General features: G+C 53.2%; 2 protein-coding genes across 10 annotated transcripts; one reads left to right on the top strand and one right to left on the bottom strand.

The window, feature by feature from the left end:
• Nucleotides 1-505: 505 nt before the first annotated feature.
• SMIM22 (small integral membrane protein 22) lies at nucleotides 506-1,052 on the bottom strand. 3 transcript variants are annotated; one of them, XM_054454304.2, is made up of 3 exons: nucleotides 929-1,052; nucleotides 753-838; nucleotides 506-596 (listed from the first exon to the last, which is right to left on the bottom strand). In XM_054454304.2, exons 1-3 carry the CDS (start codon nucleotides 1,050-1,052, stop codon nucleotides 555-557), a joined length of 252 nt encoding a protein of 83 aa, XP_054310279.1. In that variant the 3' UTR covers nucleotides 506-554. The 3 variants fall into 3 exon arrangements, with proteins under 3 accessions (XP_054310279.1, XP_054310278.1, XP_054310276.2); XM_054454303.2 differs by having other exon boundaries at nucleotides 535-596; nucleotides 738-838; XM_054454301.2 differs by having other exon boundaries at nucleotides 555-838.
• SEPTIN12 (septin 12) lies at nucleotides 817-16,488 on the top strand. 7 transcript variants are annotated; one of them, XM_054454295.2, is made up of 12 exons: nucleotides 817-861; nucleotides 1,598-1,672; nucleotides 3,168-3,313; nucleotides 6,118-6,305; nucleotides 7,959-8,084; nucleotides 8,176-8,257; nucleotides 10,007-10,144; nucleotides 10,309-10,426; nucleotides 10,517-10,612; nucleotides 14,267-14,363; nucleotides 15,940-15,991; nucleotides 16,079-16,488. In XM_054454295.2, exons 4-12 carry the CDS (start codon nucleotides 6,140-6,142, stop codon nucleotides 16,278-16,280), a joined length of 1,077 nt encoding a protein of 358 aa, XP_054310270.1. In that variant the 5' UTR covers nucleotides 817-861; nucleotides 1,598-1,672; nucleotides 3,168-3,313; nucleotides 6,118-6,139; the 3' UTR covers nucleotides 16,281-16,488. The 7 variants fall into 7 exon arrangements, with proteins under 7 accessions (XP_054310270.1, XP_063510167.1, XP_054310269.1 ...); XM_063654097.1 differs by lacking the exon at nucleotides 817-861 and having other exon boundaries at nucleotides 1,603-1,672; nucleotides 3,175-3,313; XM_054454294.2 differs by lacking the exons at nucleotides 817-861; nucleotides 1,598-1,672 and having other exon boundaries at nucleotides 2,956-3,313.
• The last annotated feature ends 1,159 nt before the right edge of the window (nucleotides 16,489-17,647 follow it).

Here is a 17,647-nt window from a genome sequence, read left to right as displayed (position 1 = left end):
TGGCGACAAGAGCTCTACCTGGGACTTTGGGCCGCCAAGTCTTTTTTTTTTTTTTTGAGACAGAGTCTTGCTCTGTCGCCCAGGCTGGAGTGCAGTGGCACGATCTTGGCTCACTGCAAGCTCCGCCTCCTGGGTTCACACCATTCTCCTGCCTCAGCCTCCTGAGTAGCTGGGCTTACAGGCACCCGCCACCACGCCGGGCTAATTTTTTGTATTTTTAGTAGAAACGGGGTTTCACCATGTTAACCAGGATGTTCTTGATCTTCTGACCTCGTGATCTGCCCGCCTCAGCCTCCCAAAGTGCTGGGATTATAGGCGTGAGCCACTGCGCCCGGCCGAGCCGCCGAGTGTGAGACCAGCTCCCCTCCCAGCTAGGTGACCCAGGATGACCTGGTACAGTCATGCTGACTGAAGGCTTGGAGAGGCCAGGTGGGCACCTGAGTGGGGCGGCGAGTCCCATGTCACCCACCCAGACGGGGACTGGAAGACACTGCAGACTCAGGCTCTGGGCAGACAGAAGGCTTTGTTACTAGCATCGGGCAGGACACACAGGGTCAGGGTTCCAGGGCCAAGTTATCCACTCCCTTGGGTCTCTCCTGCACGAGAAGCACAGTGGGACCGAGCAGGTTCGCTCGTTGTTCCCTAGGGGGATGAGCACCCTTCCCACCACTCCCCTCACCTCCCGCCTCCACCCCCAGTACAGTTCCATGCAGGTCCCGGAGGCCGGCAGGGCTCACCTTCCAGGGGCTCACCTTCCTGGGGCTTTCCCTGCGGGGCCCGGAGGAGCTGCAGCAGCAGCAGTGGGCGACGACCAGCAGCAACAGGAGCAGCACGGTGCCTGGGGACAGGACAGGCGTCCAGGTGTGGCCCCAACCTGGAGCCCAGGGCAGGGGGCTAGGGGGTACCCGGAGGCCACAGCCACACTTACCCATGAAGGTGAGGAAGACGATGAAGGCAACAGTGTCCCATGTGGACTGGAAAAACTGGTGGCTCTTCAGTCTCCCCAGGACTTCCTGAACCGTGGCCTCCAGCTCCTCTGTGGACACAGCCATCTTGGCGTGCACAGTGCCGCCTGCCCCAGCCCCCCAGAGACTGCATCAGGACCCTGGGTTCAGCTCAGCGGGGACCACATCCAGGCTTCCCACAGCCCAGCCGCTGCCCACTCCTGGCCCAGCGCCAGCTTCCCCGCCCCTCCCACTCCACTTCTCCCTTGGCCCCAGGCCCAGCTTCCCTCCTTGCCCAGCACTGTGGTCCCTAGCCTGACAAGCTTCTCCCCAGCCACTGTCATCTCCCCACTCTGTCTCCCCCGGCAGCCCAGCCCCCAGGCCCCCACCTACCTCCTAGAAGCCTCCGATTCCCCCAGCCAGGCAGGTCCTGGGAGCACAGGCTGCTTCCTGCTTCCGGCTCCACACCACCTGAGGCCTTGGCAACCAGCCCCACCCTCCCCAGGGCCAGCAGAGGCCGCCCAGCCCGGGGGAGAGGGCCCAGGCCCAGCAGGTGCGCTCCCTGGCTCCGCACTGCTGGAGGCCCAGGGAGGAAGACGCCAGCCTGTGGCTTCTTCACTCCTGAGACTTCTTACCTTTCCTCGGTATCCCAGATACGCAGCTGGGAACACCTGTGTGCTTGGCCACTGCTGACTTTGTGAATGAAACAGAGAGAGGTGGGAGAGAAGGTGTGTGGGAGGGAGGGGGAAGGGGGAGAAAACCTGCCTGCATCCCACGACCCTTGAGCAGCTAGGACAGGTGTGCCTGCATCATACAGTTGTCCTTGGAATCCTCAACGATTGGTTCCAGCACCTCCATGGGTACCAAAATCCACAGATGCTATAAAGTCTGCGATATAAAATGAGGCAGTATTTGCATATAACCTGTGCGTATACTGAATACTTTAAATCATCTCTGGATTACTTATAATACTTAATATATTTGGCTTGACGTGGTGGCTCACAGCTGTAATCCCAGCACTTTGGAAGGCCAAGGTGGGCAGATCACTTAAGGTCAGGAGCTTGAGACCATCCTGGCCAACATGGCAAAACCCCACCTCTACTAAAGATACAAAAATTGGGCCGGGCGCGGTGGCTCACGCCTGTAATCCCAGCACTTTGGGGGGCAGAGGCGGGTCACCTGAGGCCAGGAGTTTGAGACCAGCCTGACCAACGTGGAGAAACCATGTCTCTACTAAAAATACAAAATTAGCCAGGCGTGGTGGCACGTTCCTGTAATCCCAGCTACTAGGGAGGCTGAGGCAGGAGAATCACTTGAACCCGGGAGGCAGAGGTTGCGGTGAGCCGAGATCATGCCATTGCACTCTATCCTTGGCAACGAGAGTGAAACTCCGTCTCAAAAAAAAAAAAGATAAATAAAAATACAAAAATTGGTCGGGTGCGGTGGCTCATACCTGTAATCCCAGCACTTTGGGAGGCCGAGGCGGGCAGATCACAAGGTCAGGAGATCAAGACCATCCTGGGTAACACGATGAAACCCCATCTGTACTAAAAATACAAAAAATTAGCCGGGCGTGGTGGCATGCACCTATAGTCCCAACTACTCTGGAGGCTGAGGCAGGAGAATTGCTTGAACCCTGGAGGCAGAGGTTGCAGTGAGCCAAGATCACGCCGCTGCACTCCAGCCTGGGTGACAGAGCAAGACCATCTCAAAAAATAATTGGCCGGGTGTGGTGGCACACTCCTGTAATCCCAGCTATTCGGGAGGCCAAGGCAGGAGAATCGCTTGAACCCAGGAGGCAGAGGCTGCAGTGAGCCAAGATGGCACCACTGCACTCTAGCCTGGGTGACAGAGCAAGACTCCATCTCAAAAAAAAATTATATATATATATATATGTATATATATATATTTATTTAATATAATGTATGCTAGGTAAATAATTGTTACATTGTATAGGGAACAGTAAGCACAAAAGTCTGTACATGTCCAAAACAGATGTGATTTTTTTTCCAAATATTTTCTGTCTGTGGTTGGCTGAATCCACAGATGTGGAACCTGAGGATACGGAAGGCCAGCTGTACTAGGAGTCTTCACCGTCCGTATTTTCTCTATTTTAGTACTTGAAAATATCAGCTAATGTGAGGCTCTGCATCTAGCCCTGTGCTGTGTCACCTGGTTTATTCCTCATAGCAACCCTAAAGTGGGCATTACTGCTTTTTCCAGTTTACAGATGAGGGAACGGAGACCTGGAGAAGTTAAGCCATTAGCCCGTCACACACCTAATGTATCCATCTCCCAATGCTGCCGTAACACTACCACAAACTCAGTGGCTTCAAACAACACAAATTTATTGCCCTACGGTTCTGAAGGTCAGAGTCTAAAATGGGTCGACCAGGCTGTGTTCATCCTGGAGGTTCTAGGGCAGAGTCCATCTTTTGCCTTGTTCAGCTTCTAGAGGGTGGCGGCATCCCTGGGCCTGCGGTCTCCCATCCCTCCACCCTCTGCTTCCAGGCTCACGTCTCCTCCTCTGACTCTAATCCTCGTCCCTCCCTTTTTTTTTTTTTTTTTTTTTTTTTTTTAATTTGGGACAGAGTTTTGCTCTTTTTGCCAAGGCTGGAGTGCAGTGGCGCCATCTCAGCTCACTGCAACCTCCGCCTCCTGGGTTCAAGCGATTCTCCTGCCTCAGCCTCCTAAGTAGCTGGGATTACAGGCACCTGCCACCACGCCCAACTAACTTTTGTATTTTAGTAGAGACTGGGTTTCACCATGTTGGCCAGGCTGGTCTCAAACTCCTGACCCCTGACCTCAGGTGATTCACCCACCTTGGCCTCCCAAAGTGCTAGGATTACAGGCGTGAGCCACCATGCTTGGCAATTTTTTTTTTTTTTTTTTTGAGACGGAGTCTTGCTGTCACCCAGGCTGGCAGGCTGGAGTGCAATGGCACGATGTCGGCTCACTGCAACCTCCGCTTCCTGGGTTCAAGAGATTCTCCTGCCTCGGCCTCCTGAATCACTGGGATTACAAGCGTGCACTACCACACCCAGCTGATTTTTGTGTTTTTAGTAGAGACGGGGTTTTACCATGTTGGTCAGGCTGGTCTTGAACTCCTGAGCTCTGGCAATCCGCCCCCCTCAGCCTCCCAAAGTGCTGGGATTACAGGCGTGAGCCACCGCGCCCAGCAGACATACTTCTGTTTTTAAAGTGCAGGGGAGGCTGGGCATGGTGGCTCATGCCTGTAATCCTAGCACTTTGGGAGGCCGAGGCGGGCAGATCACGAGGTCAGGAGATCGAGACCATCCTGGCTAACACAGTGAAACCCCGTCTCTACTAAAAATACAAAAAATTATCCGGGCGTGGTGGCGGGCGCTTGTAGTCCCAGCTGCTGGGGAGGCTGAGGCAGGAGAATGGCGTGAACCTGGGAGGCGGAGCTTGCAGTGAGCCAAGATCGTGCCACTGCACTCCAGCCTGGGCGACAGAGCAAGACTCCATCTCAAAAAAAAAAAAAGGAAAAAAGAAAAAAAAAGGCCAGGCATAGTGGCTCACGCCTGTAATCCCAGCACTTTGGGAGGCCAAGGTTGGTGGATCACTTGAGGTCAGAAGCTCGTGACCAGCCTGACCAACATGGTGAAACCCCTTCTCTACTAAAAATACAAAATTAGCATGGTGGTGCACGCCTGTAATCCAGCTACTTGGGAGGCTGAGGCGGGAGAATTGCTTGAACCCAGGAGACTGAGGTTGCAGTGAGCCGAGATCGCGCCACTGCATTCCAGCAAGGGCAACAGAGCGAGGCTGTCTCAAAAACAAGCAACAAAAAAGAAACAGCTTATCAGAGAGACAGTAAGGCAGGGGTGAGGACAACAGTCTGGAAAGCACATGGCCCATTTAAAGAGGGCATCTCAAGTCAGGGTGATAATCTCTAAGATACACTGGAAATCTAGATGTTTGTATAAACAAGAAAAAGGCAGTAGAGGGTGAGCACACAGACTCAGAGCCGGTAAGTCCCAGCTCTGCCACCTCCTTACTTGACCCTCTTTTATCTATGAAATGGGGGTAGTAACAGCACTTACTTCACAGGGCTTGATTATTAAACAAGTTAACATCTTTGAGCTCCTAGAACGATGCCATGTGCAGAGTCAGGACTGGGTAAATATTTGCTAAAGCAATCTCTTAATGTTTTTGACGCTGCAACTTAAAACACACGGCGCCAATTGTGGACACAGATGTCCTGCTAGCCGGCTGTGGGGCCTGGGTTTGCTGGCCCCAGCAGAGTGGTTGAGGGCGTGAGCTTGGAGGTGGAAGCCCAGCTGACGTGGGGGTCTTGGGCCCCTGGTTCTATGTGGGGATCATTGTATTATTAGGCTGGGGTCATTGTGAGGATTAGAAGGGTAACAGCTCCTGCCCCTGCTGCAGAGAAGCCCCCAGGTGGGGGTCACAGCAAGTGCGGATGGAGCTCAGATTCTTCAGTTAACTGTCACCCTCTCCCCTCCCCCGTCACACACACCAGGCCCTGCCAGGACAAGGCAGCTCCTGGAAGCTCCACCAGGACCCACGTCCACCAGGTGCCACAGCAGGCTGCTTCTCTCTCTCTCTGCCCCACCGTGGGCTCTTTGCACTGCCCCCTCCCAACGTCTTCCCTGCCTGGCCTTGGTCTCTCTCTCTCTGTGTCTCTGTCGCCTTCATGCCTGTGCCATCTCTCTCACTCTCTATCAACTCTGCTGTGTGTCCCCCTGGGGAAAGTGGGGGCACCTCCTCCTGAGCCCCCTGCCCAAGTTCCCTGCTGGGACGGGAGCCATTTCACCCCATACACACTCCCTGAAGCCCTTCAAGGACTCCAGCCTAGCTGCAAACACCCATCCTGGACTTTGCCTGGCCCTCCAGGCTCTGCTGGGGGAAGCGACCCGAGAGGCCCCTGCCTAGGCTGTAGGTGGGGACAGGGCAGACCCCTGGGCGGGGGAGCCTCTCTGGATGGGGGTTGAGGCACCCTGGAGAAACGGCTCCCCACAGGCACCCTTGCCACACCCCTGGGACTACGGGCACTTAGGGTACACCAGAGGCATGAAGTGTGGAGGGGGTTGGCCAACAGCCAAGCTCAAACAGGGGTTCAGATATGAGAGGTCAATGTGGGCTCCTCTGAGCCCCAGTGACCCCCTTCTCCCCACCCATCTGGTGACAGGCATCTCGAACCCTCGGCCCCCATGGACCCCCTGAGGCGCTCCCCCTCTCCCTGCCTGTCGTCGCGGCCCTCCAGCCCCAGCACCCCACCCTGCGAGATGCTTGGTCCTGTGGGCATTGAGGCTGTGCTGGACCAGCTGAAGATCAAGGTTATGAAGATGGGGTTTGAGTTCAACATCATGGTGGTGGGTGAGTGAGAGGTAGGGCCCACGGCAGTACAGACCCACGGTGCTACGCATGCCTGGGCGTGTGGCCTCACCTTTGGCAGCCTGTTGCCCCTCCGCATCTGTTAAGTGGGACTGATAATAGCACCTCACTGGGATGTTGTCATTGAAAATTTGAGAAATGCTGATTCATTAAAAGAGAAAAATCTGCCTGGAGCGGTGGCTCACACCTATAATCCAGGGTTTTGGGAGGCTGAGGCGGGTGGATCACTTGAGCTCAGGAGTTTGAGACTAGCAAAACCTCATGTCTACAAAAAGTACAAAAATGAGGCCAGGTGTGGTGGCTCAAGCCTGTAATTCCAGCACTTTGAAAGGCCAAGGCAGGAGGATCACTTGAGGTCAGGAGTTCGAAATCAGCCTGGCCAACATGGTGAAACCCCGTCTCTACTAAAAATACAAAAATTTGCCAGGCGTGGTGGTGGGCGCCTGTACTTAGGAGCTACTTAGGAGGCTAAGGCAGGAGAATTGCTTGAACCTGGGAGGCAGATGTTGTAGTGAGCCGAGATTGCGTCACTGTACTCCAGCCTGGGTGACAGCAAGACTGAAGCAGAAGGATCCCTCAAGGCCAGGAGTTCATGATCAGCCTAGGCAACACAGCAAGACCCCATCTCTACAAAAAAATTTTAAAAATTAGCCAGGCATGGTGACATGCACCTGAATCCCAGCTACTTGGGGGGCTCAGGTGGGAGGATCGTTTGAACCTGAGGGCAGAGATTGCAGTGAGCTTCGATCACTTGAGCCTGGGTGACAGATTGAGACCCTGTCTTAAAAATAAAAAAACAGAGCAAGGCCGGGCATGGTGGCTCACGCATGTAATCCCAGCACTTTGGGAGGCCAAGGCGGGCGGATCATGAGGTCAGGAGATCGAGACCATCCTGGCTAACACAGTGAAACCCCGTCTCTACTAAAAATACAAAAAAATTAGCCGGGTGTGGTGGCGGGCGCCTGTAGTCCCAGCTACTGAGGAGGCTGAGGCAGGAGAATGGCGTGAATCTGTGAGGCGGAGCTTGCAGTGAGCCGAGATCCCACCACTGCACTCCAGCCTGGGCAACAGAGCGAGACTGCGTCTCAAAAAAAAAAAAAAAAAAAAAAAAAGTGGCCTGGTGCAGTGGCTCACACCTGTAATCCCAGCACTTTGGGAGGCCGAGGCAGGCGAATCACAAGGTCAGAAGTTCTAGATCAGTCTGGCCAACATGGTGAAACCCTGTCTCTACTAAAAATACAAAAAATTAGCTGGGTGTGGTGGTGGGCGCCTGTAATCCCAGCTACTTGGGAGGCTGAGGCAGGAGAATTGCTTGAACCCGGGAGGCGGAGGTTGCAGTGAGCCAAGATTCCACCACTGCACTCCAGCCTGGGCGACAGAGCGAGGTTCCGTCTCAGAAAAAAAAAAATTAGCTGGGTGTGGTGGCGGGTGCCTGCAGTCCCAGCTACTCGGGAGGCTGAGGTGCGAGAATCACTAGAGTCTGGGAAGATTGAGGCTGCAGTGAACTGGGATTGCATCACTGCACTCCAGCCTCAGTGACAGAGTGAGACCCTGTCTCCAAAAATAAAATAGAAAAGTAAAGAGTTGGAGAAAAACTGCCCACCCTAACTGCTGTCATCCGGTTGCCACTCCCAGGGCAAAGCGGGCTGGGCAAGTCCACGATGGTGAACACGCTGTTCAAGTCCAAAGTGTGGAAGTCAAACCCACCGGGCTTGGGGGTACCCACACCCCAGACGCTGCAGCTGCATTCAGTGACCCATGGTGAGTGAGCCCCTTCCCACACCTCACCCCACCCTACCCCACCCCATCCCACCCGCGTCCAATCTCTCCTGACTCTGCTCTCCCTCCACAGTCATAGAGGAGAAGGGTGTGAAGCTGAAGCTGACGGTGACGGACACGCCCGGCTTCGGGGACCAGATCAACAATGACAACTGGTAGGTTCTCTCTCTTTTTTTTTTTTTTTTTTTTTTAAGCAGAGTTTCACTCTTGTCACCCAGGCTGGAGTGCAATGGCATGATCTCAGCTCACTGCAACCTCCACCTCCCAGGTTCAAGTGATTCTCCTGCCTCAGCCTCCTGAAGTAGCTGGGATTACAGGTACCCGCCACCACGCCCAGCTAATTTTTTTTGTATTTTTAGTTGAGATGGGGTTTCACCATGTTGGCCAGGCTGGTCTTGAGCTCCTGACCTCAGGTGATCCACCTGCCTTGGCCTCCCAAAGTGATGGGATTACAGGCGTGAGCCACTGTGCCCGGCGACAAGTGGTGGCTTCTCAAAGGTGGGAGCCAAGCCATGGCTGTCCTCTCCTGTCCCTGCCCCTTCCCCTTCAACCTTTGGGAAACACCCCAGACCTGGAACAGCCAGGCTGTGTGATCTTTTTTTTTTTTGAGACAGAATCTCGCTCTTGTCGCCCAGGCCAGAGTGCAGTGGCACAATCTCGGCTCACTGCAACCTCCGCCTCCTGGGTTCAAGCGATTTCCAGCTAATTTTTTTTTTTTTTTTTTTTAAGACAGAGACTCCCTCTTGTCACCCAGGCCAGAGTGCAGTGGCACAATCTCTGCTCACTGCAACCTCCACCTCTCAGGGTTCAAGCAATTCTCCTGCCTCAGCCTCCCAAGTAGCTGGGATTACAGGCATCCGCCAACACGCTCGGCTACTTTTTTGTATTTATTTAGTAGAGACGGGGTTTCACCATGTTGGCCAGGATGGTCTCAAACTCCTGACCTTGGGTGATCCGCCCACCTCAGTCTCCCAAAGTGCTGGGATTACAGGTGTGAGCCACCACACCCGGCCCAATTTTTGTATTTTTAGTAGAGACAGGGATTTCCCCATGTTGGCCAGGCTGGTCTCAAACTCCTGACCTCAGGTGATCCACTTGCCTCAGCCTCCCAAAGCGCTGGGATTACACGCATGAGCCACCGCACCTGGCCCTGGTTTCATTTTATTTATTTATTTATTTATTTATTTATTTATTTATTTATTTAGAGACAGTGTCTCACTCTGTTTCCCAGGCTGGAGTGCAGTGGCGAGATCATGGCTCACTGCAGCCTTGACCTCCCCAAGCTCAAGGACCCTCCTGCCTCAGCCTCCTGAGTAGCTGGGACCACAGGCACGTGCCACCCCACCCAGCTAATTTGTGTATTTTTTGTAGAGTTGGCGTTTCCCCATGTTGCCCAGGCTAAGCCTCGAATTCCTGGGCTCGAGCGATCCTCCTGCCTCCGCCTCCCAAAGTGCTGGGATTACAGGCATGAGCCATCGGGCCTGGCCTGACACCTGTTTTTAAAAGGATCTGTTTGGCTACTTACAGTGCTGACAATACCCAAGAGGGGAAGGGACTCGAAGAGGAGGAGGGAGACCCCTGCAACCATCAGGCGCGAGTCCTTGGTGGTTTGGGCCCAGCTGTGGCCCTTTAATGCAGTTAATGCTCACCCCTCCCTTACTTGCAACGTAGGTGCTACTGTTGTCTCCATTTTACAGACAGTGAAGCCGAGAATGGCAGGAGGTCTCTCTGTCTCTCTGATGATGCAGGGAACTGGGGGAAAGTAACGGGGCGACCCAGAGGTCCCGGGCAAACCGGGACGATTCGTCGTCCCAAGGGAGGACCGCCCAGAGGACACAGAGGAGAGGGGTGGGGCTCTCTGGGCACAGCACAGTTCTGAGGGGAGAGTCCACCTCCTGCCTCAGCTGGGACCCCATCCTGGGCTACATCAACGAGCAATACGAGCGGTACCTGCAGGAGGAGATCCTCATCACCCGCCAGCGCCACATCCCAGACACCCGGGTGCACTGCTGCGTGTACTTTGTGCCACCCACTGGGCACTGGTGAGGGGGCTGCACCTGCAAGGCGAGGACCACCTGCATGGGGCAGGGAGGAGGAGAAGGGGTCCCCAACATGGGCTGCCGGCTGCCCCCACCCCCCTGCCCTGCTGCTGTTTTTTATACACTTACCACCACCGCCACCCCCATCACTGCCCTGCCTCCGGCAGCCTGCGGCCCCTGGACATTGAGTTCCTGCAGCGGCTGTGCCGGACTGTGAATGTGGTGCCTGTGATTGCCCGGGCCGACAGCCTGACCATGGAGGAGCGAGAGGCCTTCAGGCGCAGGGTGATCTGGGTGCCCGGGCAGGGCTGGGGTCAGTGGGGCAGAGGGCAGAGTAGGCAGGGTGGGCTGAGGTCACCTGTGCGGGATCTCCAGATCCAGCAGAACCTGAGGACCCACTGCATCGACGTCTACCCCCAGATGTGCTTTGACGAGGACATCAATGACAAAATCCTCAACAGCAAGTTACGGGTGAGAGGCTATGGGGCAGGAGGCGGGCGAGGTGATTTCCTTCCCACATATCCTTTCCATCCAAAGACTCATCTTTCTCTACATCTCAGGGAAATGTGCACATATTCCTAGCAGATATGATTCTCCACGCATCCACAAGCTCAAGGTGAGCAAGAAATAACAGCTCATGCTAACATCCCACAGAATCGGAGAAAATGTCTACGAATCACATACCCAATAAGGGGCTTGTATCCTGAATATATAGAGAACATTGGGCCGGGCACAGTGGCTCACGCCTGTAATCCCAACAGTTTGGGAGGCCAAGGCAGGCAGATCACTTGAGGTCAAGAGTTGGAGACCAGCCTGGCCAACATGGTGAAACCTCGTCTCTGCCAAAAATGCAAAAAATTAGCTGGGTGTGGTGGTGCACGCCTTTAGTCCCAGCTACTCAGGAGGCTGAAGCAGGAGACTGCAGTGAGTGAGCCGAGATCGCGACATTGCACTCCAGCCTGGGCAAGAAGAGTGAAACTCCATCTCAGAAAAAAAAAAAAAATGTGTTGGCCGGGCGCAGTGGCTCAGTCCTGTAATCCCTGCACTTTGGGAGGCCGAGGTGGGTGGATCACCTGAGGTCAGGAGTTCAAGACCAGCCTGGCCAACATGACGAAACCCCGTCTCTACTAAAAATACAAAAAATTAGCCGGGCGTGGTGGTGGGTGCCTGTAAGCCCAGCTACTCAGGAGGCTGAGGCAGGAGAATCGGTTGAATCTTGGAGGTGGAGGTTACGGTGAGCCGAGATTGCGCCACTGCACCCCAGCCTGGGCAACAAGAGCAAAACTCCAGCTTAAAAAAAAAATGCTGTGGAAGATATGGAGGAACTGAAACCCTCACCTACTGCTGGAGGGAAAGTAAAATGGCTCAGCCACTTTGGAAACAGTCTGGTGGTTCCTCAAATGCTTAAACATCCAGTTACCATATGACCCAGCAACTGAACTCCTATGTGTATGCCCAAAAGAAACAAAAATGTACATTCACAGAAAAATGAGTACATGAATGTTCACAGCAGCATTATTTATTTTAGCCCCGAAAGTGGAAGCAACCCAAATATGCATCACCAGATGAGTGGGGAAACACAGTGCAGCCTATTCCCTACCATGGACTATCCCTTAACCATGAAAAGGAATGAAGTCCACCCTTTAAAAGTGTACAGTTCAAGGCTGGGCACGGTGGCTCATGCCTGTAATCCCAGCACTTTGGGAGGCTGAGGTGGGCAGATCACTTGTGGCCAGGGGTTCCAGACCAGCCTGGCTAACATGGTGGAACTCTGTCTCTACTAAAAATATAAAATTAGCCGGGTGTGGTGGCACGCACCTGTAATCCCAGCTACTGGGGAGGCTGAGGCAGGAGAATTGCTTGAACCTGTGAGGTGAAGGTTGCAGTGAGCAGAGATTGTGACACTGCACTCCAGCCTGGGCAAGGGAGTGAGACCCTGTCTCAAAAAAAAAAAAAAAAGGCCAGGCGCCGTGGCTCACACCTGTAATCCCAGCACTTTGGGAGGCTGCGGCAGGAAGATTACCTGAGGTCGGGAGTTCGAGACTAGCCTGACCAACATGGAGAAACCCCGTTTCTCCTAAAAATACAAAATTAGCCGGGTGTGGTGGTGCATGCCTGTAATCCCAGCTACTCAGGAGGCTGAGGCAGGAGAATCACTTGAACCCAGGAGGTGGAGGTTGCAGTGAGCTGAGATCACGCCGTTGCACCCCAGCCTGGGCAAGGGAATGAGACCCTGTCTCAAAAAAAAAAAAAAAATGAAGCACTCTCACCCTGTCACCTGCCTGCTACAGCGTGGGGGAACTTTGTAAACATGTTTCTCAGACAAAAATCAATCAGACACAAAAGGTCACATATTAAAGGATTCCATTTATATGAAATGTCCCAAATAGGCATAGGCAAATCTATAGAGACAGAAAGTAGATTAGGGGTAGTCAGGGGCTGTGGGGAAGGGAGAAATGGGGAGTGATTGCTAAAAGGTATGGGGTTTTTTTGGGGGTGTGTGATGAAAACGTGAAATTAGATTGCAATGATGGTTGCATAACCCTGGTCAAATACTAAGAACCACTGTACTGTACAATGTTTTGTTTTGTTTGTTTTGTTTTTAATGTTGTTTTTTTTTTTTATGAGATAGGGTCTTTTTTTTTTTTTTTCCAGATGGAGTCTCCCTCTGTCACCCAAGCTGGAGTATAGTGGCATGATCTCTGCTCACTGCAACCCCTGCCTCCTGGGTTCAAGCGATTCTCCTGCCTCAGCCTCCTGAGTAGCTGGGACTATAGGTGTGCAATACCACACCTGGCTAATTATTGTATTTTTAGTAGAGACGGGGTTTCACCATGTTGGCCAGGGTGATCTCTATCTCCTGACCTTGTGATCCACCCATCTCAGCCTCCCCAAGTGCTGGGATTATAGGCGTGAGCCACCGTGCCCAGCAGAGACAGGGTGTTGTTCTGTGGCCCAGGCTGGAGTGCAGTGGCAGGATCTCGGCTCATAGCAACCTCCAACCTCCTGGGTTCAGGTGATTCTCCCACCTCAGCCTCCTGAGTAGCTGGGATTACAGGCATGCGGTACCACACCCGGCTAATTTTTTATTTTTACTAGAGACAGGGTTTCACCATGTTGACCAGGCTGGTCTTAAACTCCTGACCTCAGGTGATCTGCCTGCCTTGGCCTCCCAAAATGCTAGGATTACAGATGTGAGCCACCACGCCCAATGTTATCAGCATCCACATTATTCCCCATCACAGATGAATTCAGAAGTAAAAACCCATGTATGTCACTTTGGAGTTTACAAGTTTGAATTTCTGCTTCTGGCCATGAGCAAGTAAACAACTGGAGTTTACAATAGGGTTCAACAACCTTTTCTGCAAAGGGCCAGGTAGGAAATGTTTTAGACTTTCTGGGCCGTAGGGTCTCTGTTGCGATGATTCAACTCTGATGTCATGGTTCAAGAGCAGCCATAGACAAAAATGACTCATAGGCTCGACTATGTGCCAATAAAACTTTATATATAGGAAGATAGGCAGGCTGGGTGTGGTAGCTCACTCCTGTAATCCCAGCACTTTGGAAGGCAGAGGCGGGAGGATCACTTGAACCCAGGAGTTAGAGACCAGCCTGGGCAACATAGAGAACTCATCTCTACTAAAAATGTTTAAGAAGTAGCCAGGCATGGTGGTGCACACCTATGGTCCTCACTCCTCAGGGGACTGAGGCGGGGGGTATCACTTGAGCCCAGGAGGTCAAGGCTGCAGTGAGCTATGGGATTATAGGCATGAGCTATATAATACGCTATATAATATAATGGGATTATACACTCAGCTAATTTTTTAGTTTTTGCAGAGATGGCGTTTCACCAAGTTGCCCAGGCTGGTCTCAAACTCCTAGGGGTCAAGTGATCCTCCCACCTCGGCCTCCTAAAGTGCTGAAATTACAAGCAAGAGCTACCTCACTCAGCCAGAGGCACCAATTAGACTTTATGTCTTTGAACTTGGGAATTCTGTGCACTTTCTACCATGTTCCCTCCTCGAAAAGGATAGGGCTCCCCTGTCCTGCCTGGGTGCCTTGACTTTTCTTCTCTTCTCCCCAGCGAAGTCAATCCTCCCGTCTCTGTGTCTTCTCCTTTCCCAGGAACGAATCCCTTTTGCTGTGGTAGGGGCTGACCAAGAGCACCTGGTGAACGGGAGGTGTGTCCTGGGCCGGAAGACCAAATGGGGCATCATTGAAGGTTAGTGCGGGGCCCCTGGGTAGAATGTGGGTGGGGTCAGTTTGGAAGCCAGAGCAGCCTTGGGCAACCTTAGCACCCATCACAGGGCACAGAAAGGTAAAGCCCACTGGACAAAGAGGGCTGGGGAATGGTCCCTCTTTCCAGCTGGGAGGCCGTGGCAAGTTTCCGGACCCTCTGGGCCTCAGTTTCCTCACAGTAAAGTGGGCATCACAGTGCATCAACTTCCTTGGGTGTTGGGGCGGGGAGAACCACCATTTTGCACAATGCCCAATACCCAAGGCTGCCCTAGTGGCTGGCCAGAAATTACAATGGGCCTACTGTGTATCAGGCACCGCTATGTGCAGTTACTGCAGTGCACGGTAAAGGGAGGACTGACAGGGTCCCTGTCCCCATAGAGCTGACGGGACAAGGACAGGTCGGGGAGGCACAGTGAAGGCGATTGTGGCGGGAGGGAGAGGAGACCGCCTTAGGGAGCTAGTGAAAGTGAGACAGGAGGGGCAGCCAGGATGCAGCCCCTGATGTATTATTATTATTATTATTATTTTTTTTTTTTTGAGACGGAGTCTCGCACTGTCACCCGAGCTGGAATGCAGTGGCGTAATCTTGGCTCACTGCAACCTCCGCCTCCTGGGTTCAAGTGATTCTCCTGTCTCAGCCTCCCAAGTAGCTTGGATTACAGGCGACTGCCACCACGCCCAGCTAATTTTTTGTATGTTTATGAGAGACGGGGTTTCACTATGTTGCCAGGCTGGTCTCAAACTCCTGACCTCATGATCTGCCCACCTCGGCCTCCCAAAGTGCTGGGATTACACGCATGTGCCACCGCGCCCGGCCAGATGATGTATTATTATAATTATTAGAAATATTCTATACTATATATATATATATTTTTTTTTTTTTTGAGACAGAGTCTTGCTCTGTCGCCCAGGCTGGAGTGCAGTGGAGCAATCTTGGCTCACTGCAACTTCCACCTCTCAGGTTCAAGCGATTCTCCTGTCTCAGCCTCCCAAGTAGCTGGGACTACAGATTACACCACCATACCCGGCTAATTTTTGTATTTTTAGTAGAGACGGGGCTTCACCATGTTGTCCAGGCTGGTCTCAAACTCCTGACCTCAGGTGATCCACCCAACTCGGCCTCCCAAAGTGCTGGGATTATAGGTGTGAGCCACCTCGCCCAGCCAGAAATATACTATACTATTGCCTATGATATAGCACACAGGCGTACCATGCTATCTGCAGAGGGTGGTTCCAGGACCCCCAGGGATACCAAAATCGGCAGATGCTCAAGTCCCGCAGTGGGCACCCACGGATACAGAGGCTGACTGTACATATAATACAATAATGATTGGTGGATTCATTCATTCTACAGCTATTTGTAGGAGCCACCTGTACCAGGCACTGGGGACACAACAGTGGATGGATGAATGAATGAATGAACCAACAAAGGGAAGGCAGGATAGGATAAAGAGAAATGTGGGAAAAGGGCTAAGGGAAATGGTGTCAGGTGGTGCATACAGTAGGCACTTACTCAGTGCTCACTAAGCAGCGCCCATACTGAGTCCCATGTCTTGCAGTGGAGAACATGGCGCACTGTGAATTTCCTCTCCTGAGAGACCTGCTCATCCGGTGAGGGTGTGGGGAGCCCGGGACTAGGGGGCTGGCGAGGGGCCCTGGGGACACCACCATCGGGGCTGACCGTCTCCGGTCCCCCAGCTCCCACCTCCAAGACCTGAAGGACATAACCCACAACGTCCACTACGAGAACTACCGCGTCATCAGACTCAATGAAAGCCACCTGCTGCCCCGCGGGCCCGGTTGGGTGAACCTGGCCCCGGCCTCCCCGGGACAGCTGACCACCCCCCGGACCTTCAAGGCCTGCAGGGGGGCCCATGACGATTCTGATGATGAATTCTGACCACCGGCGGATGCCGGGGCTGCTGGGCTTCCTGAGTCCCCAGCAGCTCTCAACACACACTTGTGTACCAGAGCATCTATTAAGTGTGAGCCTTGCTTTTTATGAAAAGCTGTGCTTTGAAAACAAAAGGCATTTTGTAAATGACTTCTTTGAGCTATCCACAAATAAAAAGGCTGGGTTTCACTCTGTTACCCAGGCTGGAGTACCATGGCGCGTTCATGACTCACTGCAGCCTCAAATTCCTGGGCTCAAGCGATCCTCCTGCCTCAGTCTCTTGTGTAGCCAAGACTATGGGCATGACAGTACCTTGATGGGCTGATTTTTACAATTTTTTTTGTAGAGATAGGGCCTCGCTAGGTTGTTCAGGCTGGTCTTTAACTGACCTCAGGTGATCCTCCCGCCTCAGCCTCCCAAAACACTGGGATTACCACTGCTGCCAACCAAGTATGTTTTGTGGTGGTTGTTGTTTCTGAGACGGAGTTTTCTGTTTTTTGTTTTGTTTTTTTTTTTTTGAGATGGAGTTTCGCTCTTGTTGCCCAGGCTGTAGTGCGATGGCGCGATCTCGGCTCACTGCAACCTCTGCCTCCCGGGTTCACGTCATTCTCCTGCCTCAGCATCCCAGGTAGCTGGGGACTACAGGCATACACCACCATGCCTGGCTAATTTTTGTATTTTTAGTAGAGATGGGGTTTCACCATGCTGGCCAGGCTGGTCTTGAACTGATTTCAAGTGATCCACCGGCCTCGGCCTCCCAAAGTTCTGGGATTACAGGCATGAACCACCGCACCCAGCCTCTGAGATGGAGTTTCACTCTGTCGCACCGGCTGAAATGCAGTGGCATGATCTGGGCTCATTGCAACCTCTGCCTCCCGGGTTTAAGAAATTCTTCTGCCTCAGCATCCCGAGTAGCTGGGATTACAGGTGCCCACCACCACGCCCAGCTAATTTTGTGTTTTTAGTAGAGACGGGGTTTCACCACGTTGGCCAGGCTAGTCTTGAATTCCTGACCTCAAGTGATCCATCTGCCTCAGCCTCCCAAAGTGCTGGTATTACAGGCATGAGCCACAGCACCCAGCCTTCTTTTTGAATAATGTGAGACCCAAGGCCCTAGGAATCTTGAAGGCCTGGGAAGGCATGACTTGGACAACCAGCCCCCTCTGCCCCAGAGCCAGACCCAAGTTACAAATTCAGCTCTCCCGTCTGTCCCAGCCCCTTACTCCTGGCCCAGGGCTAGGCCCACAGGCCAAGAACACTTTCAAAATCCCCATCTTTGTGGCCTGATCTCTGGCTGTCTTACCTGATCTCTGTGTTCCACCATCCCCCACCTTCCTCATTCCCCTGCCCCAGGGGCCAGCATGGCCAGGAAA

Source organism: Pongo pygmaeus, chromosome 18, assembly GCF_028885625.2.
Source record: "Pongo pygmaeus isolate AG05252 chromosome 18, NHGRI_mPonPyg2-v2.0_pri, whole genome shotgun sequence".
Taxonomy (NCBI): domain Eukaryota; kingdom Metazoa; phylum Chordata; class Mammalia; order Primates; family Hominidae; genus Pongo; species Pongo pygmaeus.
Note: the sequence above shows the minus strand (reverse complement) of the source record. Positions and strands in the feature narration are given on the sequence as shown.

Coding starts and splice junctions, on each gene's coding strand:
- SMIM22 (XM_054454301.2), bottom strand. CDS start 1,052: ATGGCTGTGTCCACAGAGGAGCTGGAGGCCACGGTTCAGGAAGTCCTG. Junction 839..928: donor CGTCTTCCTCACCTTCATGG/GTAAGTGTGGCT, acceptor TCCTGTCCCCAG/GCACCGTGCTGCTCCTGTTG.
- SEPTIN12 (XM_054454295.2), top strand. CDS start 6,140: ATGGACCCCCTGAGGCGCTCCCCCTCTCCCTGCCTGTCGTCGCGGCCC. Junction 8,085..8,175: donor GCTGCATTCAGTGACCCATG/GTGAGTGAGCCC, acceptor CTCCCTCCACAG/TCATAGAGGAGAAGGGTGTG. Junction 15,992..16,078: donor CTGAGAGACCTGCTCATCCG/GTGAGGGTGTGG, acceptor CCGGTCCCCCAG/CTCCCACCTCCAAGACCTGA.